Raw genomic sequence first — 25,343 nt, forward strand, 5'->3', positions numbered from 1 at the left:
AAGGTGAAATATATATATATATTTTAATAGAAAATCATATATGCATGCCAGTTGAAGTATGATTTTGAATTTATTTTATCAGTCAGTGAGTTCAATGCGTCTGTTGAGTTCAAAAAGTTATTACACCACCTATAGTGTAATAAAATAGTAAAAACGATTCATGTTTTCCATTAAAGAACTTTGAACCAAACATAAACAATGATTGACGGATTGAATGGCCAGACGTGACCATAGGTTTGAATGTACTGTACTTATGCAGATTGTTTTTGTTATACAGTACAGTTCAAAACAATATGACGTGTACGACAAGATGTGAAATACAAAAGTTCTGCAAGCTATAAAGGGAAGTACAATATTTTGGAAGACAATGCCCCATGTCTCCAAGATAACACTTTTACTTCAGAACAAGCCGTGTCTTCTGGTCTCCAAACAACAACCTGTGTACAAAAATAAGAATTCAATGATAGTAAACAATATATGAATTACAATGCGATGAAGAAATACTCTCCTACTGACTGTATAGAGTATGATGTATGACAGGCTGAAACAGTATGGAAATGCAGTGCCATTTTATTGCCTCTAAAGTCACAATCTATGGTAGAAGGGTAATACTATCTATAAATAGGTGAGTAATGAAGGCTGGGTGTGCTGTATCCTACCTGACCAAGCTGCCAGTGATAAGGGCCCCTGCAACCGGTCCCACCCAGTAGATCCAGTGGTACTCCCAGTAGTTAGCCATCACTGCAGGGCCAAACGCCCGCGCTGGGTTCATACACCCTCCAGATACTGACCCGCTAAAAGACCAATGGGACAAACACATCTGGTTTCTATATTGATCGAACAATGCATTACATCAGATCAATATACGTAGTTAGTAGAATTAATCGTTATCAGACAGGCAGTGATGTCATCAGGCAGGCAGTGATGTCAATGGCAATGTTCTCTTTATTCCTGCTGTGTCATTTCTTGTTATTGTCAATAATGGCAAAGCAGGAATAGTATTGAACTTGTTCTGCCATGAACCCTTGTCATTTCAATACACCATCTACCATGACAGGTCTCCATAGATTTGCTCAGCCCTTACCCAGCCAGTATGTTAGCAGTCACAGTGAGCCCAATGCAAAGTGGGGCCAGTGGGGTACGGGTCCTGCCGTTGACGGCCCCCATACAGACCACAAGGGACAGGAAGAGGGTCATGACCATCTCTGCTACAGCGGCACTGCCGATGTTGCCGCTGGTTTTAACCACGTTGAACGCTCCCCCTGCTGCACTGTCATAGTTGATGATGGAGTAAACTGCCTGTGGAATATCACAACATCTGTACGATTAGATTGGTATTAGATTGGGTTTTTATTGTTTTTTTTATTAGGATTAGATTGTGGTTTTATTGAGATTAGATTGGGAACAGATTGGGATTCTATTGGGATTAGACTGGGGTTTAATTGAGATTATATTGGGGTTTTATTGGAATTAAATGTGGGTTTTATTGGGATTAGATTGGGATTCTATTGGGATTAGATTGGGATTCTATTGGGATTAGACTGGGGTTTAATTGAGATTATTTGGGGGTTTTATTGGAATTAAATTAGGGTTTTATTGGGATTATATTGGGGTTTTATTGGTGTTTAATTGGGATTCTATTGGTATTCTATTGGGATTCAACTGGAGTTTTATTGAGATTATATTGCGGTTTTATTGGGGTTTTATTGGGGGTTTATTGGGATTATGTTGGGATTACATTGGGATTATATTGCCATTTATTAATGTTTTTTGGGGGGATCCAAATGCTTGTGAATGTTTTTTAGACCTATTTTAATATCCAAGCTATTGACATTTTGATATTAAGAAAACGGCATATGGAGACTGGCTCTCACACAAGTTTGTTTGCTATCATTCGAATCAGTTAGATTGTTTGTTACATTGCGTTATGGTAACTTGGTCCGGTTGGTTTCATATTGCCAAACGTCAAATTAACTCAAATGCGTAGACTACGCAAAACTATGTGTGATGCAAGTGATTTGTTTAATGAACAAACATTCTCACGTTAAATACATCTATGATAATATGAAGCATCACTTGTGTGTACCTATCGTCATATTGCACTTGCTTTGCAACATGCGGTAGGAAATAGCACAATAGCCGCTCTGTAATAACTGCAAGGTGCTGTTAAAAGGGGAGACTGGGGCTGGTTCTCTCATCATGGGTTGGTTGAAGTGGGGAGACTGGGGCTGGTTCTCTCATCATGGATTGGTTGAATACGGGAGACGGGCCTGGTTCTCTCATCATGGGTTGGTTGAAATGGGGAGACTGGGGCTGGTTCTCTCATCATGGGTTGTTTGAAGTAGGGAGACTGGGGCTGCTTCTCTCATCATGGGTTGGTTGAAGTAGGGAGAATGGGGCTGGTTCTCTCATCATGGGTTGGTTGAATAGAGGAGATTGGGCCTGGTTCTCTCATCATGGGTTGGTTGAAATGGGGAGACTGGGGCTGGTTCTCTCATCATGAGTTGGTTGAATTGTGGAGACTGGGCCTGGTTCTCTCATCATGAGTTGGTTGAATTGTGGAGACTGGGGCTGGTTCTCTCATCATGGGTTGGTTGAAATGGGGAGACTGGGGCTGGTTCTCTCATCATGGGTTGGTTGAAGTAGGGAGAATGGGGCTGGTTCTCTTATCATGGGTTGGTTGAATTGTGGAGACTGGGGCTGGTTCTCTCATCATGGGTTGTTTGAAGTAGGGAGACTGGGTCTGCTTCTCTCATCATGGGTTGGTTGAAGTAGGGAGAATGGGGCTGGTTCTCTCATCATGGGTTGGTTGAAGTAGGGAGAATGGGGCTGGTTCTCTTATCATGGGTTGGTTGAATAGGGGAGATTGGGCCTGGTTCTCTCATCATGAGTTGGTTGAATTGTGGAGACTGGGCCTGGTTCTCTCATCATGAGTTGGTTGAATTGTGGAGACTGGGGCTGGTTCTCTCATCATGGGTTGTTTGAAGTAGGGAGAGTGGGGCTGCTTCTCTCATCATGGGTTGTTTGAAGTGGGGAGACTGGGGCTGCTTCTCTCATCATGGGTTGGTTGAATAGGGGAGACTGGGGCTGGTTCTCTCATCATGAGTTGGTTGAATTGTGGAGACTGGGGCTGGTTCTCTCATCATGGGTTGTTTGAAGTAGGGAGACTGGGTCTGCTTCTCTCATCATGGGTTGTTTGAAGTAGGGAGACTGGGGCTGGTTCTCTCATCATGGGTTGTTTGAAGTGGGGAGACTGGGGCTGGTTCTCTCTTCACTGTTTGGTTGAAGTTAGGAGACTGGAGCTGGTTCTTTCATCATGGGTTGGTTGTCACAGTACTTAGCCTATTTCTCCCAATCTGGAGTGTGCTGTGTAGCCTAGTAATTTTAAGGTTAATATGTGCAACTTCTTTGCAAGAGGTCATCCATCTTGCCAATTTCTAGCAACATCTCTAAACATTGATCAGCAGGGGTTGTGTGTTTTGACATTGTAAAACCACGAGGATATGAACACATAACTAAACACTTTCCTGTAGGTAAAGTCCCCCCTTATCTCAGCTCCCTGGTCACCATGGCAGCACCCACCTGTAGCACGCATTCCAGCAGGAATATCTCTCTGGTCACCCTCAAAACCAATTCTTCCTTTGGCCGCCTCTCCTTTCAGTTCTCTGCTGCCAATGATTGGAATGAACTAAAAAAATCTCTGAAACTGGAAACACTTATCTCCCTCACTAGCTTTAGGCACCAGCTGTCAGAGCAGCTCACAGGTTACTGCACCTGTACATAGCCCATCTATAATTTAGCCCAAACAACTACCTCCCCCCTACTGTATTTATTTATTTATTTTGCTCCTTTGCACCATTATTTCTATTTCTATTTTGCACATTCTTCCACTGCAAATCTACCATTCCAGTGTTTTACTTGCTATATTGTATTTACTTCGCCACCATGGCCTTTTTTCTTTTGCCTTTACCTCCCTTATCTCACCTCATTTGCTCACATTGTATATAGACTTGTTTTTCTACTGTATTATTGACTGTATGTTTGTTTTACTCCATGTGTAACTCAGTGTTGTTGTATGTGTCGAACTGCCTCACTTTATCTTGGCCAGGTCGCAATTGTAAATGAGAACCTGTTCTCAACTTGCCTACCTGGTTAAATAAAGGTAAAATAAAACACCTTGTTATTGGATTTTCAACAATGCAGAACTTTTAAAAAAAAGTTTACAATTTTAATTGACAAAATAAAGACAAATGTACCTGGTTGCACAGCCGTTGGCCAAGATAACTACGGACAAACACTTTGTGTAGCCATCAATGAACTTACTGCACCATTCTACTGGCAATTTGTCCCACTCTTCAGCAGCAAAACGCTCTAATTCTTCAATGTTTAATGGGTGCCCTCCACCAATGTCTGTTTTCAGATCTCAACATAAGTTTTGGATGTGATTCAGATCTGGAATCTTCACTGGACACTCCAGAAGAATCCAGCATTTCTTCTTGAACCATTCCTTGGGGCTCCCGCGTGGTGCAGCAGTCTAAGGCACTGCATCTCAGTGCTAGAGGTGTCACTACAGACACCCTGGTTTGAATCCAGGCTGTATCACTGGCTGTAATTGGGAGTCCCATAGGGCGGCGCACAATTGGCCCAGCGTCGTCTGGGTATTTCTGGTGTAGGCCGCCATTGTAAATAAGAATTTGTTCTTAACTGATTTGCCTAGTTAAATAAAATATTATAATAATACTTATGATATGTGTTTGGGGCCTTGTCCTGCTGGAAGACCCACAACCTTCAATGGAGACCCAGTTTTTGGACACTGGGTTGAACATTGGACTACAAAAAACCTTCATAATCTGCTGATTTCATGATGCCTTGTGCACGTTTAAGGGAATATTTTTATTCTGTATAGGCTTCCTTCTTTTCACTCTGTCATTTAGGTTAGCCACAGTTGGACTCCAAGTTGTAGTGACGTCTCAAGGATGATCAAAGGAAATTGAAAGCACCTGAGCTTAATTTGGTGTGTCATAGCAAAGGGGTGTGAATACTTATGTAAATGGTTATTTCTGAATTTCATTTTCAATAAAATTGCCAAAATGTCTAAAACATGTTTTCACTTTGTCATAATAGGATATTGTGTGAGATGGGTGAGAAAACATATATATTTAATTGATTTTGAATTCAGGCTGTAACACAACCAAATGTGGAATCAGTCAAAGGCGTATGAATACTTTCTGAAGGCACTGTAGCCATTCTCCTGGTTTGAAACTGACTGGGAAATGCTGATTATCATGTTTATTCTTGCATTATAAACATCTGTGTTTAAGATGAGAACACTTCTTGGCAAATCTAAATGCCTAATGTTTAATTTTTGAACACTGATGTTTAGGTTATAAACACGTCATGTTTCATGGTTTTACAAGGTATATGAGGTGAAGATAAAACAAGTCTGGTATTTTCATTGTTTCAATTTTAGGAGTAGGCTATCTGTGAACAATGAATTGATATTGTTGAAAAGAGGAAAGGGAGAGCTGTAGTCTATTTCAAACTGATTTCTAAATTGTTTCTTGGACAAGACATGGAAATTAGGATCATAGGTAGGGGCACAACTATGGTTAAGGGGGGCATAACCTCGTGGGGGTTCTGTGTAGGACTTTTTTTGGCCATCTAAAGCTCATTTCCTGCATTTCTACGCAATCCAAAATGTTGTGTCTATTTAGAACAAAAAGTAAGCAACAATGCCCACAGTCATCAAGCTAGGTGAGAGATCATTATTAAACATGTTTGAGTGATTGATTGTCCATACTAAGACATCCTCTGATGAGGTGTATGTATGTCTGTAATAAAGCCCTACTGTAGGGAAAACCTCATTCTGATTGGCTGTGCTTGCGTCCCCAGTGAGTGGGCCTATGCCCTCCCAGGCCCACCTATGGCTGCGCCCCTGCCCAGTCATGTGAAATCCATAGATTACGGCCTAATGTATTTATTTCAATTAACGTATTTCCCTTCATGAACTGTAACTCAGCAAAATCTTTGAAATTGTTGAGTTTCTATTTTTGTTCAGTATAATTCATGTCATAGGCCTCATAGTACTGTAGAGCTTTTTTTACTTGGACACAGTATAGCTGGATAGCTCCGTCCTGTCCCTAAGGGTCCACCGCCCTGCAGCGCCCCAACCCAACACACCCCACTCAGCTTTAGGATCTTAGTGAAACATTCATTATTGGTTTTCGGGTGTGTTAGGCCAAGGCCAGAGTGACAACCCACAGGACGGCAGACCGCAAGTGCCAGGACTGAGCAGCCCAGCAGCTAGGGATTGCTTTAATAGATATCTCCTCTGACGTGGGCATGTTATCAAAACAGATTCCTTTTGTCGTACTGTATTCCATATAAGGCCACCAGACCTTATGAAAGTTGCCCAGTATACCATTAATCTAGTAATACATCAAATCTAGTGATACATAACTTGACATTTCTGCCATCCATTGTGACATTGTGGGAGGATAACCAACCTTCCAAATAATGGCAATGCATTTCTTAGCTGCTATAAATGCTTGATTACACTGTTTCTTCTGATAACAGTCTCATGTATCAACATTTCCAAGCAAACAAAAACAGGGAGAAGGGAGAATCTGTAGACATGCTGACATAAAATAACATATTCTTTGCCAGAATTCAGCCAGCCTTCACAAGACCATAACATATACAAATATGTCCCCTTTTGTGTTTTACCCCTCCAGTAGAGAAATTACATTTCTGAGTCCATGATATTCAGTTTCACTGGCATATAGTATGTTCTATAGATGGTCTTAAACCGCAGTAATTAATGTCTGAGATTATATGAACATGACATGGCATTCAAACATATCTGTATCCATTCATCATCAATTACTTATATCAGGTCTTTCTCACATTTTTGTTTTACATGTTTTGTGTCAAACAGTTTGGAAATCAACTTTTGGACGTTTGTCAGACTGCCTTAAAATAGTTTCAATCTTTGAAGCATCTGGCTTGTCCACAATTTCTGCACAAAGAGAATAAAGTGTTGCATCTGCAAAAATTCACCTCAGCTCCGTCACAGACTGGTCTTCCCTGGCTGCCTGACCCTGCTGAGACCCCCTTCACCACTTGATACTCCTAAGATGAGTCATGACAAAGAATTACCTTAGTGTAAATGTATACGTTATATTATCCAAGAATAGAATCAATGGTTCAATAATTGAAATTACTATTATTCCCAGATCCCAGACTGTAGCTTTAAGCTTAAACTGCTGTCCTGTAGCTACTGTAGGTATACCCATCAATTCAAGATGGAACTTTGATCATTCACTGAATATACTGCAAAATTCATCTGAGCTCTGTAGACTGGTCTTACTTGGCTGTCTGACACCTGCTCGGACATCTGTCACCATCTAATCCTGCCAAGACATGATGAGAATAGTGTTGTGTACTGACTGTTCACCATGACAGTGAAGCATGTAGAGCGGTTTATTACTGTGTTTATGTGAAAAGTAGGGGATTAGCTAGGGAAACTGACAGCTCAATAACGTTACATTGCTATACTGACTAATAAAAACTCACATTGCACTGAAAAAACATCAGAATATCGGTCTTCAATCGTTTAGCTGCTGGTTTCATCATTTGATTCAGGTCTAGTGTGATTGAGGCAAAAATAATAGCTAATGTTAGCCAATATTTGGCCAGCTCTCTCTCTAACGATACATCAACTGGTGAAAGCTAGCCAAGTTAATATACTTCTGTTGAAACAGGACAAAACAAAGGCTACAAAACATTTCCATACAAACAACATCTGTTAGATAATAATAGTAACCATCTCATATCGCTATCTGCAAGATAACTAGAGTCTAGAGCTGACCTGGTTGTGGTTAGTTAGCTACTAGCTAGCTAATTAATTCACCTCAGTCGAGAGGGGATGAAACATTATCTAACGTTACATGTCAGTTACACTAGTTAATAGCTCAGCACTGGGAATAACCACTAGTTAACTTTTTTTTCTATTAGGTTAAACAGCAGTTACATCAGTCAACTAAAGAGTAGACAGTTTCTGCTCTGCTTGCTTGCACAACTTGGAGAAAAAGCGCAACACACTGACAGCAGCTGCCTCTGTTCAACTCTCCTGTGCTGGTCTAGCCAGCCTTCCAGAGGCTTTGCCTTTCACAGATCCTGTCTGCCCGCTTTATGGTGTCTGCATGGTCCTAAATCCAACTGACTGAACTCCAAACAGCCTACCTGACCGCTCTGAGGTGTCCGCATAGGTCCTAAAGAATTGCCTTATTTGGTATCACATTGCAATGACAACTGGAGGGGGGCACAAAAGTGCAATTTCAGAATGTAGGGGGGACATGACCCCCCTGTCCAAAGTGAAAGTAGCCTTTATGCTAAATTGGGAAGGATTATATAACAAATTCTACCTACAAGGTTTAAGCTGTTGAATTGTGTTATGAATATTGTTCTATCAAAATCAATATGACTATTTCTAAGACTGTAGGCTAAATGTCTTCATTTCCAACAGACAGTGTGTTTAATGGATAATAACTCCAAAAGGGTGCACATTTTAACCCCAAGACCTAGCTGACCAATCTCCACTCCATGGTGAAGGAAGTTTCTGATGGACTCCACCTTTCTTAGTTAGCTGAAATCTATACTTTTTCCAAAAATGTTAAGGAAATACCACCGACTTGTTGACATTCAATTGGCACATGCTCATTTACGCTGAGTTGCCATTGTAGAGCAACAGCAATGAGCAAACAGTCGGTGGTTGTATTTGATTATTGTTTTTAGAAAAAGTATTAATTTCAGCAAACAAAGAAACACAACTACAGAGGACAAACAGAGGTACAAGGTAAACATTTCATAAGTAATTTTAAAAAAAAGTATTGACCTAGGGCGAAACGATGTAGTAGGAGCTGAATTCCACAAAGCCTGGTCTCTGCTCCATTCCATTGGTGGAGTTCATCATAAACTTCCTTCACCATGGAGTGGAGTTTAGTCAGCTACCCAAGACCCTGCTTTCTTGTTTAATAAGGCTAGGTGGCCCTATTTTTACGTCCGGATGAAAAGTGTGCCCAAAGTAAACTGCCTGCTACTCAGGCCCAGAAGCTAGGATATGCATATAATTGGTGGATTTGGATAGAAAACACTCTAAAGTTTCTAAAACTGTTAGAATTATATATGTGAGTATAACATAACTTATTTGGCAGGCAAAACCCCGAGGACCAACCTTCCAGGAATATTTTTCTTTGAGGTCACTCTCTTTTCAATGAGTTTTCTATGTGGATCTAGATTTCTAAGGCACTTTCTTGCAGTTCCTATCGCTTCCACTAGATGTCAACAGTCTTTAGAAATTGGTTGATGTATTTCCTTTGAGAAATGAAGAAGTAGGGCTGTTCAGAACAAGGGTTGAGTCTAATGTAAAGTCGTGGCCAAAAGTTTTGAGAATGACACAAATATTAATTTTCACAAAGTCTGCTGCCTCAGATTGGATGATGGTAATTTGCATATACTCCAGAATGTTATGAAGAGTGATCAGATGAATTGCAAATAATTGCAAAGTCCCTCTTTGCCATGCACATGAACTGAATCCACAAAAAAAAATTCCACTGCATTTCTGCAGAATGCTTCAGGGTGCCCAAGAAAGTCCAGCAAGCGCCAGGACCATCTCCTAAAGTTGATTCAGCTGCGGGATTGGGTCACCACCAGTACAGAGCTTGCTCAGGAATGGCAGCAGGCAGGTGTGAGTGCATCTGCAAGCACAGTGATACGAAGACTTTTGGAGGATGGCCTGGTGTCAAGAAGGGCAGCAAAGAAGCCACTTCTCTCCAGGAAAGACATCAGGGACAGACTGATAATCTGCAAAAGGTTCAGGGATTGGACTGCTGAGGACTGGGGTAAAGTCATTTTCTCTGATGAAACCCCTTTCCGATTGTTTGGGGCGTCCGGAAAAAAGATTGTCCCGAGAAGACAAGGTGAGCGCTGCCATCAGTCCTGTGTCATGCCAACAGTAATCATCCTGAGACCATTCATGTGTGGGGTTGCTTCTCAGCCAAGGGAGTGGGCTCACTCACAATTTTTTCTGAGTACACAACCATGAATAAAGAATGGTACCAACACATCCTCCAATAACAACTTCTCCCAACCATCCAGGAACAGTTTGGTGACGAACAATGCCTTTTCCAGCATGATTGAGCACCTTGCCATAAGGCAAAAGTGATAACTAAGTGGCTCGGGGAACAAAACATCGATATTTTGGGTCCATGGCCAGGAATCTCCCCAGACCTTAATCCCATTGAGAACTTGTGGTCAATCCTCAAGAGGCGGGTGGACAAACAAAAACCCACAAATTCTGACAAACTCCAAGCATTGATTATGCAAGAATGGGCTGCCATCAGTCAGGATGTGGCCCAGAAGTTAATTGACAGCATGCCAGGGCGGATTGCAGAGGTCTTGAAAAAGAAGGGTCAACACTGCAAATATTGACTCTGTCTCAACTTCATGTAATTGTCAATAAAATCCTTTGACGTTTATGAAATGCTTGTAATTATACTTCAGTATTCCATAGTAACATCTGACAAAAATATCTAAAGACACTGAAGCAGCAAACTTTGTGGAAATTAATATTTGTGTCATTCTCAAAACTTTTGGCCACGACTGTACTGTTGTGGTTGGGGCGCACGACCTGAAAGCTCGCTCCACTTTGTTTTCGTCTGGTATTGAACACAGTTTATCCCGTCGTAAAATTGTATCGATTATTTACGTTTAAAAATACCTAAAGTTGGATTAGGAAAGTTGTTTGAAATGTTTGGATCAAGTTTACAGGTAACTATATTAGATACTTTGTAGTCATGTTGCGCGAGTTGGAACCGGTGTTTTTCTGGATCAAACGCGCCAAATAAATTGACCTTTTGGAGATAGAAGGACAGAATTTATCGAACAAAAGAACCATTTGTGATGTTTAATGGACATATTGGAGTGCCAACAGAAGAAGATCTTCAAAGGTAAGGCATGAATTATATCGTTATTTCTGACTTTTGTGTCGCGCCTGGCTGTCACGTTCATCTTCCTCCTCTTCTGAGGAGGAGTAGTTGGAAGGATCGGAGGACCAATATGCAGCGTGGTAAGTGTTCATCTTGATATTTATTTCAAAAGAGAACACTGAACGATCTATACAAAAATGACAAACAACGAACGTGAAGCTATCAAATAATAGTGCTGACACAAAACACTACACATAGACAATCACCCACAACCCATAATGACAAAACAGGCTACCTAAATTTGGCTCCCAATCAGAAACAATGACAAAAACCTGCCTCTGATTGAGAACCATATCAGGCCAAACACATAGAAATAGACAAACTAGACATACAACATAGAATGCCCACTCAGATCACACCCTGACCAAACAAAATATAGAAACATACCAAGCAAACTATGGTCAGGGCGTGACACTGGCGGGTTGAAATGTGATTTTCATGTGTTTGTTTGATGGGGTGCAGTCCTCAGATAAAAGCATGGTTTGCTTTCGCTGTAAAGCCTTTCTGAAATCTGACACTGTGGCTGGATTAACAAGAAGTTCATCTTTAAACCGATGTATAACACTTGTATGATTCATGAAATATTATTATGAGTATTTCTGTTTTTGAATTTGGCTCGCTGCTATTTCACTGGGTGTTGTCAAATCAATCCCGTTAATTGGCGCGCGAAGGGATCACTAAGAAGTTTTAAAAGAGTCTCTTATGATATAGATCTACCGTTGTTGAGAAATATACACATTAAGAAATGTGACAACCAGTCCCAGTCTTCCCTGCAGCTCCACTGGATGTGCTCATAAATGCACTGCTACTCACAAAATGTTTCAGAGCTATCAAGTTTTGACATTGCGTCAAACAAACAACACTGCGGGCCTCTGGTTATTTTCCTCTGTTTGGTCCATACTGCATTCTCACCTGCAGTGAAGCATACAAATGGAATCAGACAGACTGTACTTTTGAGCGAACCATGTTGTTTGGTGTGCACTGAGTGCATTCATATTTACACCTGTCCACATTTTTTTTTTTTTAAGGGGTAATCACTCCTGAGTAAAAAAAATCCCCTGCTCTAAACAAACTTGATGTGAAAGCCCCCTTACCTTTGCCAAGCCAGCCCCAGTCACCCCCCCCACTATCTGTGAGAGTATATACGGCCCCAGTAGGATGACGTCCAGTCCTCCACTGACGCACACACTCACAGACACAGCTGGGTTGAAGTGGCCACCACTGGATTCAGACAGAATAACATGTTTAGTACTTGCTACTGAAACTCATGCATTAGGAAAGTCACACTGATAAGAGATTAATATACTTGTTATAACTAGAGCCCTACCGCTATGATTTTTGGGGTCCGATACTGATTCCGATTTTGTGGGGGGGACAAAACTTACTAATGCCGACATACTGTTTTACAGCAAGGAAATTAAAAAGTTTAATTTTCCACACTGAATTAGCATAAATTGGCATCCAAAAGAGTAATTGTCCAATAAATATGCTTCAAATGTTGATTTCATACATTGTAACAATAATGACACATCATAAGAATGGCACATGTTCAGATCAGCATGAGATTCCCTTTTCATCCTATTTATTGAATATCGGTTGTTGGTTGAGTTATTGCTGATACTGATATTGATAAAGCAGTAAAAGGGCCAATATCAGCCGATAATACCGATATATTGGTCAGACTCTAGTCATAGTAAATCTCAAGTCATGAGAACAAAATTATATTTAAATAATTAACAAAAACATAGTAAAACTTTCTGACCTCAGAGTGAGATGTTACCAGGTGCCAGCATGTCCTTACCTGATCTCTCCCAGTACAGCGATAACAATCGCCAGCGCCAGCCCATGAGCCAGAGCAGGCTGGATGCTCCCCGGAACGCCGGCATTCTCAATAACAGACCCGCATCCCACGAAGATGAAGAGAGTGCATCCTAACACCTCAGCTAAGCACGGCTGGATATATCTCTCAAAGGTGGTGACTATTTTCCTGGAGTTGACTACCCCTGAACCTGCCCCTGAGTCCCCAGTGTCAGTCCCAGCCACGGTGAAGAGCTCCGTCTTTGACTCTATCACAGACATATTGCTGACTACTGTTGCTCTCTGTGTCACTTACACCTGCTCTGTCAACTGTTCAGCCAGAGTGTGACACATGCACTGATAAGAGTGCAGACAGGACCGTCACATTACGGTGGTCTCAGGATATGCGTGGGAGTATCACCACAACGCCACCTCTCTTTGCTATGATAGCATGTTTTGGCACACATCCCCATATGTTCATAGTATTTAGCTGTAGCGGAAGTGGCTATTGTAGTGCATGACAGACTGATGATGGAATGCCTTACCAGTCGTACGTGCTATACAATGTGTGAAATACATTTTTTGGAGCTCCCTTGTCCCTATACTCCATAGTAGTTGCCACACCAGATTACCTTGTGATCCCAGATGGCAGGGCACCTTTAGGGAGATATGGTGTGAACTCAGGAAAAGTTGGATATAAATCTTTATTTTACACATTGTATAGCACGTACCAACTGGTAAGTAGGGTTGGATGGTATCCATATTTTTAAATCGTCATACCGTATTTACTCATACCGGGATTAATAGTATTATCATCTTAGTACACAAGGGGGACGCTAAAAACGCAAAAAGCCCATCGGGCGTCTATTACCAGAATACTAACAAAATGAGCACAAGTCATAGCGAATTGCCATAGAGGCTGCTAGCTAAATATGCTAATGAGCGCAAATGAAAATAAATGAATTGCAAGGTCAGGCAATCCAGCTGTGACAATGTGACAGGTGAAATGAAGAACACAATCTGCTTTATCTCCTAAGGTATTGCACAAGTTGACTGCAGGTATTTACTTAAAAAGTATCTACAAATATTAATATTTATTGAAAAACGTTTCCAAATACCCCTGTATACGGTATACTGCCCGAGCCTAATGATAAGGCCATTCCGGATTATAGATTTGCTTTCAGTGATGGGAAGATTTTAATCGGAAATAGATAAACCAGTGGGCTGGTATAAATTATTTTCAGGGTAAAGGATTTCACCAATAGCGTCATTGCGCAAAAGAGTACGCTACATCATCTGGATATGTATGCAACAAAAGTTCAACGTTCACCTTCTGCTGCCATTTCTGTCAGGCCATCTACGCATACAGTTTGACACATACAGTTTGACCCATTCGTTTGATAAATCCAACATACGCACCACACAGAACGCACTTTAAGACGACTGTACAACCATCAAGATGAATTGCCAGATCAAAAAGCAGATCCCTTTGTTTCTTGGTACCTAGAACTAGCAACTATGTTTTGTCCAGGTTTAAACGTAAACATTTGCCATCATCCACTTCCTTATGTCTGAAACACAGGCTTCCAGGGTAGGCAATTTTGGGCCTTCACCATGTTTCATCGAAATGTACAGATGTGTGTCGTCCACATAGCATTGAAAGTAGACATTGTGTTTCCGAATGACATCACCAAGAGGTAGAATATACAGTGTATAGTGAAAACAATAGTGGCCCTAAAACAGAACCTTGAGGAACAGATGTTAATACATGTTGCGAAACCTATCCTCCTAATGTTGATGCACATTATGTCTAGGGGTCTTATGTTTAGTTAACTGGTCTGTAACCTGATTTAAGGTGTGCATCAATGTGAAATATCAGCGTATGAGGACTGTGTTGAATGTACATGTGCCCAGGAAACAGCCAATTTACCAGGGTCCAGGGCCAGCTCCTTCTTGACCTCTTGGTCGGCCAGCCAAGCGGATTATTATTTGTTCAGATGGTGACTAAAATAAATATACAAAAAATAAAACTAGAAACAGGCATGCCCAAACTAAAGACTCAAAACGTAACGAAAGGCCTCATGTCCACCAAACAAAACCAGCAGCCTCACAGCTCTGCAAGCTGGGACACTGACTGATGATCACCTAATTTCCTGCACCTGATGTGCCTATAAAATGTTTGTCTGCGCTACAGATGGCTATATTGGTCCGCTAATACAGGACTAGTAAAGGCCCAGTGCACTACTTTTGGGAAATCGTGTAAAAAAAAAAGTATTATCTTTTTAATTAATATACAGTACCAGTCAAAAGTTTGGACACACCTAGCAATTCAAGGGTTTTTCTTTATTTTTACTATTTTCTACATTGTAGAATAATAGTGAAGACATCACAAGTATGAAATAACACATATGGAATCAGGTAGAAACCAAAAAAGTGTTAAACAAATCAAAATATATTTTACATAATTCAAAGTAGCCTTGATAACAGCTTTGCACACTCTTGCCATTCTCTCAACCAGCTTCATTAAGTCACCTGGAATTCTATTATCAGGTGTGCCTTGGTAAAATTTCATTGGTGGAATTTCTTTCCTTCTTAATGCGTTTGAGCCAATCAGTTGTGACAAGGAAGGGGTGGTATACAGAAGATAGCTTTATTTGGTAAAAGACCAAGTCCATATTATGGCAAGAACAGCTAAAATAAGCTAAATAATGCAAAGACTGCAAGTGGTGTGGATTTTTACTAGGCACTGTAATTCAGTGTTATAAACATCTCTCTAGCCTTACCATGTCTTCAGTGCTCTAGTGCTGCTATCTCTACCTCAGTGTACACAAGGTCATATTTGGTTAATGTTTCTCTGTAAAAACACAGGTCTGACCATCAGGACACAGTTCACAGAGGGCGACAGGCGAAAGTCAAACATTTCCTTTCTGTGCCCTGTAACTACAATGTGTCATCCATGTGGAAATGACATTGGACTTTCATGGTATCAAATGTACAGTTTGTTGACCACATGATGGTGGTCAGGTTTTCATAAACAAATATTAAACAGCTTTATTCAACCGCCATAGACATGCATTGTCATGTCATTGGTACTGTTGGACCACTTGCGAGGACTTGAAATTGCTCTGCTGAGTGAAAATGCCCTGTTTATTTCTTTCAGACAAGATTCCTAGTTACATGCAATTGTATCTATTGCTACTGCAAATCCAGCAATTGAATCAAACAGATCCGTTAAAGTGCATCCAAAGTATTAATTCCTAATTTCTATACATAAGAAAATATCTGTCTTAGCAATACATTTCTAAATAAACAAAACATTTCAGTTCACAACACAATGGCACATTAAAAACTTGACAAATAAAAATAAATATTCCTTTTACTTTTCTCCAACATCCAGAAAACCTTCTTTATGTTGTCTGAATGAACATTAGAAACAGACAGTGCAGAGCAGACCGATGGATAAAATGAAATGAAGGCTAGGGCTTATGTCCTTAAGCTACCAGTGTCTTGTCATTCACACAGTGCATTCGGAAAGAATTCACACCCCTTGGACTTTTTTCACATTTTGTTACATTACATCCTTATTCTAAAATCTATTAATCCCCCCCCCCCCCCAGACCCTTTACTCAGTACTTTATTAAAGCACCTTTGGCAGCGATTACATCCTTGAGTCTTCTTGGGTATGACGCTACAAGCTTGGCACACCTGTATTTGGGGAGTTTCTCCCATTCTTCTCTGCAGATCCTCTCAAGCCCTGTTAGGTTAGGCACAGCTATTTTCAGGTCTCTCCAGAGATGTTCGAACGGGTTCAAGTTTGGGCCACTCAAGGATATTCAGAGACTTGTCCCGAAGCCACTATTGCATTGTCTTGTTGGAAGATGAACATTCGCCCCAGTCTGAGGTCTTGAGCAGGTTTTCATCAATGATCTCTCTGTACTTTGCTATGTTTATCTTTCCCTCGATCCTGACTAGTCTCCCAGTCCCTGCTGCTGAAAAACATCCCCACAGCATGATGCTGCCACCACCATGCTTCACCATAGGGATGGTGCCCGGTTTCCTCCAGACGTGACGATTGGCATTCTGGCCAGAGTTCAATCTTGGTTTCATCAGATGAGAGAATCTTGTTTCTCATGGTCAGAGTCCTTTAGGTGCCTTTTGACACACTCCAAGCGGGCTGTCATGTGCTTTTTACTGAGGAGTGGCTTCAGTCTGGCCACTCTACCATAAAGGCCTGATTGGTGGAGTGCTGCAGAAATGGTTGTCCTTCTGGAAGGTTCTCCAATCTCCACAAAGGAACTCTGGAGCTCTGTCAGTGACCATCATGTTCTTGGTCACCTCCCTGTCCTTCTCCCCCGATTGCTCAGTTTAGCTCTAGGAAGAGTCTTGGCGGTTCCAAACGTACATTTAAGAATGACAGAGGCCACTGTTCTTGGAAACTTTCAATGCAGTATAATTTTATTGGTACCCTTCCCCAGATCTGTGCCTCGACACAATCCTGTGTCAGAGCCCTACAGACAATTCCTTCGACCTCATGACTTGGTTTTTGCTCTGACATGCAGTGTCAACTGTGGGACCTTATATAGACAGGTGTGCGCCTTTCCAAATCATGTCCAATCAATTGAATTTACCACAGGTGTACTCCCAAGTTGTAAAACATCTCAAGGATGATCAATGGGATGCACCTGAGCTCAATTTCAAGTCCATAACAAAGAGTCTGAATACTTATGTAAATAAGGTATTTCTGTTTTTGTATTAATGTGAAAACATTTCTAAAAACCTGTTTTTGCTTTGTCATTATGGGGTATTGTGCGTAGATTGATGAGGAAAAAAATATATGTAATCAATTTTAGAATAAGGCTGTAACGCAACAAAATGTGGAAAAAGTCAAGGGGTCTGAATACTTTCCGAATGCACTGTATCACACTTCCAGCGGAAACATCCCTTCTCTTCACAAAAGCATGTTGGAGACAGTGGTTGCTCTTATGGGATGCAACGGAAACACATTCAGTAGAATTCTGCTGATGCCATGCATTTCCCACAGAGCAGACAAGACTTGAGTCTGATATGAAGGTGTTGATGGGTTTTTTCATGGCACAGATAAACAGGCTTAAGACAAGACAGTCCAGGTTCAGAAAGCAACTTGTGAGAGTCCTGAAACAAGCAGACAATAGTGTCATTGGTCATCTTGTCATGAATAGCGATAGAAATAAAACAATGTTCTGTATCCAAATGTACAGACTTACAAATAATGTGTATGTGACTAATCTAACCCATATGTACCTGCTTGAACTTGTCCTTGGTGGCCCAGCAGATACTGAGTGTTGGAGGAGCTGCTGCAGAAGTTCCTTTTCATCCAGAAACTCCAGATGCTCTATTCTGTAGAAACAAAGGTGGAGAAACTTATTAAATCTAAACAATGTGAAAACGGAGGAATAACATGAGATGTACCATTGGCCTACTGTATGTAACAGTGTGTTTTACCTTGCCACGTCATCCTGAGGTATAACACTGTACACAGTCATCGTATCCAGAGCATCTACATTCTCCCAGCCCGTCTTTAGGAAGTGCTCTTTCTACTAATGCAAACATGTTCCACTTCAGGGAATGTCTTGCACAAAATCAACACTTGGGATTTGTCGTTTAATTGTCATGATTTAGTACTCATACCGGCAGTAAATGACGATAGTTGCTAATCAAAACTCCATATTTGGTGAGTAATGAACATGTTTTGACATTATTTAGCTTGAAAAGCTGGTGAATGGCAGGTTCAATGGCTGCTTCCTGGGCTTAAAGGAGATTCACCATATCAACGTCTCCTGTAAGGCCCAGATTCTGGTTCAGTGTTTGGGGTGACATTTGATCAAGTTTCAATACTTAATATTTCCAAGCAACATATCATAATGAGTGAAAAAATAGAGAGGCAGCTAGCCTAGCGGTTAAGAGCATTGGGCCAGTAACCGAAAGGTCGCTGGTTCGAAACGCCGAGCCGACAAGGTGTCGATGTGCCCTTGAGCAAGGCACTTAACCCGAAATGCTCCTGTAAGTTGTTCTGGATAAGAGCGTCTGCTAAATGACTAAAATGTAAACTTTCTAAAGCAAGCAAAACTCTTGACTAAGTGACTTCATAAGTCTTCGGCCCTGAGACCGTGGTTTGGTTTCAGACTGTGAGAAATCAGGAGACTGACGCAGCTGTTGTAAACACAGATTTGGGATCTCCTAATCACAAAAGTGTCCCTCTATACAGGCCTGGAAGGCACCCACTCAGCAACATATAGACAGCATTTGCGTCACAATTTGTACCTTATCTATCCATGCCCCATTATCAGCGCTTCCTTTATATTTATCTGTAACGTCCCTTCAGATCTAACAAAAAGGTGTTTTGATATGTTGTTGTAAGGTTGTTGTATAGTTGCTAGAGGATTGAGGGTACTGTACCTGGGATTCCAGTGACTGACACACCCCCACTCCTGCCAGGTTACACTGACAACGCTGCAGATTCTCAATCATCACCTGGCCAAAACAATCCATCATGTTGGAGGTGTACCTGTGGATGTATTTCAAGGCCTACCTTCAAACTCAGTGCCTCTTTGCTTGACATCATGGGAAAATCAAAATAAATCCGCCAAGACCCCAGAATTTTTTTTTGTCGACTTCCACAAGTCTGGTTCATCCTTGGGAGCAATTTCTAAACGCCTGAAGGTACCACGCTCATCTGTACAAACAATAGTATGCAAGTATAAACACCATGGGACTACGCAGCCGTCATACCGCTCAGGAAGGAGGCGCGTTCTGTCTCCTAGAGATGAACGTACTTTGGTGCGAAAAGTGCAAATCAATCCCAGAACAACAGCAAAGGACCTTGTGAAGATGCTGGAGTAAACAGGTACAAAAGTATCTATATCCACAGTAAAACAAGTCCTATATCAACATAACCTGAAAGGCCGCTCAGCAAGGAAGAAACCACTGCTCCAAAACCGCCATAAAAAAGCCAGTCTACAGTTTGCAACTGCACATGGGAACAAAGATCATACTTTTTTGAGAAATGTCCTCTTGTCTGATGAAACAAAAATAGAACTGTTTGGCCATAATGACCATCGTTATGTTTGGAGGAAAAAGGGGGAGGCTTGCAAGCCGAAGAACACCATCGCAACCTTGAAGCACGGGGGTGGCAGCATCATGTTGTGGGGGTGCTTTGCTGCAGGAGGGACTTGGTGCACTTCACAAAACAGATGACATCATGAGTTAGGAAAATTATGTGGACATATTGAAGCAACACCTCAAGACATCAGTCAGGAAGTTTAAGCTTGGTCGCAAATGGGTCTTCCAAATGGACAATGACCCAAAGCATACTTCCAAAGTTGTGGCAAAATGGCTTAAGGACAACAAAGTCAAGGTATTGGAGTGGCCATCACAAACCCTGACATCAATCCTATTGAAAATCTGTGGGCAGAACTTAAAAAGTGTGTGCGAGCAAGGAGGCCTACAAACCTGACTCAGTTACACCAGCACTGTCAGGATGAATGGGCCAAAATTCACCCAACTAATTGTGGGAAGCTTGTGGAAGGCTACCCAAAACGTTTGACCCAAGTTGAACAATTTAAAGGCAAATACTAATTGAGTGTATGTAAAATTCTGACCCACTGGAAATGTACTGAAAGAAATAAAAGCTGAAATAAATAATTCTCTCTACTATTATTCTGACATTTCATATTCTTAACATAAAGTGGTGATCCTAACTGACCTAAAACAGGGAATCTTTACTTGGATTAAATGTCAGGAATTGTGAAAAACTGAGTTTAAATGTATTTGGCTAAGGTGTATGTAAACTTCTGACTAGAGGTCGACCGATTAATCGGAATGGCCGATTAATTAGGGACGATTTCAAGTTTTCATAACAATCGGTAATCGGCATTTTTGGACACCGATTGTGGCCGATTACATTGCACTCCACGAGGAGACTGCGTGGCAGGCTGACTACCTGTTACGCGAGTGCAGCAAGAAGCCAAGGTAAGTTTAATGCTAGCTAGCAACTTATCTTATAAAAAACAATCAACCTTAACATAATCACTAGTTAGCTACACATGGTTGATGATATTACTAGTTTATCTAGCTTGTCCTGTATTGCATATAATCGATGCGGTGCCTGTTAATTTCTCATCGAATCACAGCCTACTTTGCCAAATGGGTGATGATTTAACAAGCACATTCGCAAAAAAAGCACTGTCGTTGCACCAATGTGTACCTAACCATAAACATTAATGCTTTTGTTTAAAATCAATACACAAGTATATATTTTTTTAAAGTTTAGTTAATTTAGTTATTTAGTTAATATTGCCTGCTAAAAATGAATTTCTTTTAACTAGGGAAATTGTGTCACTTCTCTTGCGTTCCGTGCAAGCAGAGTCAGGGTATATGCAGCAGTTTGGGCCGCCTGGCTCGTTGCGAACTGTGTGAAGACCATTTCTTCCTAACAAAGACCGTAATTAATTTGCCAGAATTTAACATAATTTTGACATAACATTGAAGGTTGTGCAATGTCACAGCAATATTTAGACTTAGGGATGCCACCCGTTAGATAAAATACGGAACAAGTTCCGTATTTCACTGAAAGAATAAACGTTTTGTTTTTGAAATGATAGTTTCCAGATTTGACCATATTAATGACCTAAGGCTCGTATTTCTGTGTCTTATGTTATAATTAAGTCTATGATTTGATATTTGATAGAGCAGTCTGACTGAGCGGTGGTAGGCAGCAGCAGGCTCGTAAGCATTCATTCAAACAGCACTTTTTTGCATTTGCCAGCAGCTCTTCGCTGTGCTTCAAGCATTGAGCTGTTTATGACTTCAAGCCTATCAACTCCCGAGATTAGGCTGGTGTAACCGATGTGAAATGGCTAGCTAGTTAGCGGGGTGCGCGCTAATAGCATTTCAATCGGTGGCGTCACTCGCTCTGAGACCTTGAAGTAGTTGTGCCCCTTGCTCAGCAAGCAGGCTTTTGTGGAGCGATGGGTAACGATGCTTCGAGGGTGGCTGTTGTCGATGTGTCCCTAGTTCGAGCCCAGGTAGGGGCGAGGAGAGGGACGGAAGCTATACTGTTACACTGACAATACTATAGTGACTATAAGAACATCCAATATTCAAAGGTATTTGAAATACAAATGGTATAGAGAGAAATATTCCTAAAATAACTAGAACCTGAAACTTCTTACCTGGGAATATTGAAGACTCATGTTAAAAGTAACCACCAGCTTTCATATGTTCTCATGTTCTGAGCAAGGAACTTAAACGTTAGCTTTTTTACATGGCACATATTGCACTTTTACTTTTTTCTCCTACACTTTGTTTTTGCATTATTTAAAACAAATTGAACATGTTTCATTATTTATTTGAGGCTAAATTGATTTTATTAATGTAATATATTAAGTTAAAATAAAAGTGTTCATTCAGTATTGTTGTAATTATCATTATTACAAATAAATAAATTGGCCGATTAATCGGTATCGTCTTTTTTTTTGGTCCTCCAAAAATCGGTATTGGCGTTGAAAAATCATAATCGGTCAACCTCTACTTCTGACTGAACTGTATATGATTGTCGTGATCAGGAACTGACTGCGGAACACTCGGCCGCGTTGGCCAAAACCATGAATACGAGTTAGGTACAGTGAAAGAACACTGCCAGCCCAAGACATCAATCCCATACCAAACCTACTACTGTACTTCTACAGCACAACTGCTGATCCACTGATACAGCCGTATACTGCTACTTCAATTGGCTAGACTCTTACAAAGCAGTCTAACAAAACATATTCAATATGTTATTTTCACTGACTCTGGGTTGAGGTGGAACTTCTTCAGTTTGTCATCTAGGCCTGGGATGTCCCTGAGGTCAGCACCGATGATGCAGTGCATGTCTGAGTCTAGGCTGTGGCCATCTGAAACACACACAGACAATACAAATGAAAACTAAGTGAAAATCAATTGTCACCATAAGAGACAATCCCATTCATTTATCATGTTGATTTGTATCAGTCAATGTCTTTAATGTCAATACTTAGTAATAATGAATCTGTGGAATAGGTCTCAATAAGAAGTATTGACAGCAGTGGTTTTGTCCTGAAGAGGTGCACAACATTATAACTACACATTAAGGTGTGTTTCTATTAAGAGATGATCTCTCTACAAGTTTAGCTGGACAGGCTCTGCCTCCCTCTTACAGTTCAATTTCTGACATTACTGAGACCACAATTATGTAAATACAAATAAAACCTAAAACTGTGATGTATATGAAGTTTTCCAGAGGAAAAATAAAACGGCTTACTTTTTGTTGTGTATTTTCCTGCCAGCAATTTGGTTGAGGTTTTCATCCTAAAAACACAAATATGACAAACGAAAGACAATGAAAGTACAAACCAAGGACAAGCATGGATTGTACAGTAAAATAAATGCATTTGTTTAATGGGATTATTAGACCTGTACCTTTAACCTCCAGAAAGTGGTGTCCAGCCCTGCCCCCAGGTTCACTATCTGACAGTTACACACTGTTTTCCTGAGGAAGGCATCCAGGTGGTTCATTCCCCACAAACAGGCATAGTAACCTAACAGAAGACAACAGAGATTTAGTAACATAGTATGAAGCAGACCTTCTTCAAGCTAGTTTTTTTTCTTCTTCTTTTTTTTTTTTTTTTTACAAATGTGTTTTTGGGTCTGGCAGATATATACATTGACTTGCCTCTGTTGATTTCTGGAGCCTTTCATTCTCATACCGGCCTCACAAAATACTGGACATAGGGGTCTGTCCAGTAGCCTTTAGTGGTTGTATATCTGAAAATCAAACAAATGGCAAGTATAACATGCCCAAATGCAGTATAAAAAAAATAATACGCTCCCATTTATGACAGGATAAGAGAAAAGTAATATTGCATGATTAAATATGGGCGTGTCATTTACTGTGTACAATCTGAATAAATACTAAAGGCAGGCTGGTTGCTTCTTCCACCACTATGTGGCTCAATAGATAAACGTTTCATGTTGCTGGTAAGCAGGTAGCTACAAGTGCACCCAAGGGAGGCAATTTACTTGTTGCGCATACAATGTTGCAATTCGGATCACCTAGCTAAGCAGCAGCTTGTACATTTGAAAAACAACTGTCTTCTGCAACACCACATGCATCAGCTGTTCCAATGTGGCTAACATTGGTTAGCTTTGACCGTTGCTTCGCAGCCGAGCAAAAACACTTTGCCGGGCAGGTGGTCAAACTCAAGTATATGGGCGAAGTTGATATTATTAACAACAGTTAAATAATGTACTGTCACAACTTATGCAAGAAATTCTGAGCTAAGCTGAAATAGTCTGTCTTCAACTTCCGGCACCTACAGTATATTTACCCATAATGCAACGCTCAATTTATTTTCCTACGTTTTCATTGGCCTTGTCTCTATCTGCCACAACCAATACATGAAATGCATTAGAACGATATTAGATATCTATTTTACGTCTGCTACGTTAGGTTACATCTCAACAGATCTGGGATTGTTACAATGTGTAATACTAGAGACGCATCAAATTTACTTGGGATTGTTATAATGTATTGTAATGACCTGGCTAGCTCATAAAGGAACAATTGTCCAGACAGAGGATTGAGTTTACGAATTTACGGTTTAGTAACCAAACTCCACACAGGCTACAGTTTGGCCGTAGCCCACGCCAAATAAATGAAAGATACCCTAGAAAACAACCGTGACCTTCTCTTGCGAAGACCAGACGTAAGAGAGAGAACAATGGCTAAACATGGTCTTAACTTGCAATGCTCCATCCCCCTGCCAAGCCCCCACGCCACTCCACCAACCACCAGGATGCCCAAAATCAGAACATTCCAGGCATTCTCATGATTGGCAGATAGCAGGTTGATTGGCATGTCGGACCCCGCGAACACTAGGTACTGGTAAGTACAACACAACCAACTAATAGCATAACACATAACACACAGCTGTCTGTGCGGGTCGCTACACTATCAAGCATACTATCAAGCATCAAGCATCTATGTCCAGCGGCAACCGTCATACGTTTTTTTTTTTTTTTTTTAGGCCTGTCTGTTTTGCATGTTATTTTGGCATATTACTTATCACATATTATTTTGGCATGTCACATCAGTTTTCAAACAATGTAAAAAAATAATTTAAAAAATCATTAAGTTAATAAAGCTGCATACAAACATGGTCTCTTTTTTGTTTTCTTGAGTAAGGGAGATCCAAAATGCAGGTGTTTCAGCCTAGCACAGTGCTTTCTGTGGTGTTGAGGCAAGCCAGCAGAAAATACGGAGCTTTGCGCCGTGATTGGCTCAGTGTTCTGTCACTCATAACGACACTACGTCACTGCCAAGTCTAAGGGTAGAGCTTGAAAAAAATTCAAGCTCCTTGGGTGCTGCCATAGAGTTACATTAGAAGTGCCCATCCAAGTAGGCTCAAGGTCATTGGCCACAGATAAAATGACATCAAATCA

General features: G+C 40.9%; 1 protein-coding gene and 1 pseudogene across 2 annotated transcripts; both read right to left on the bottom strand.

Annotated features, from left to right (window-relative positions):
- Positions 1-51: 51 nt before the first annotated feature.
- On the bottom strand, positions 52-13,233 carry LOC129862003 (aquaporin-8-like). 2 transcript variants are annotated; one of them, XM_055933273.1, is made up of 6 exons: positions 12,850-13,233; positions 12,143-12,269; positions 7,060-7,131; positions 1,085-1,299; positions 660-794; positions 52-437 (listed from the first exon to the last, which is right to left on the bottom strand). In XM_055933273.1, exons 1-6 carry the CDS (start codon positions 13,125-13,127, stop codon positions 395-397), a joined length of 870 nt encoding a protein of 289 aa, XP_055789248.1. In that variant the 5' UTR covers positions 13,128-13,233; the 3' UTR covers positions 52-394. The 2 variants fall into 2 exon arrangements, with proteins under 2 accessions (XP_055789248.1, XP_055789258.1); XM_055933283.1 differs by lacking the exon at positions 7,060-7,131 and having other exon boundaries at positions 12,850-13,229.
- A 4,877-nt stretch (positions 13,234-18,110) lies between these two features.
- On the bottom strand, positions 18,111-23,417 carry LOC129859786 (leucine carboxyl methyltransferase 1-like; annotated as a pseudogene).
- Between the last annotated feature and the right edge of the window lie 1,926 nt (positions 23,418-25,343).

The sequence above is a fragment of the Salvelinus fontinalis genome, chromosome 1 (genome assembly GCF_029448725.1).
Source record: "Salvelinus fontinalis isolate EN_2023a chromosome 1, ASM2944872v1, whole genome shotgun sequence".
Taxonomy (NCBI): domain Eukaryota; kingdom Metazoa; phylum Chordata; class Actinopteri; order Salmoniformes; family Salmonidae; genus Salvelinus; species Salvelinus fontinalis.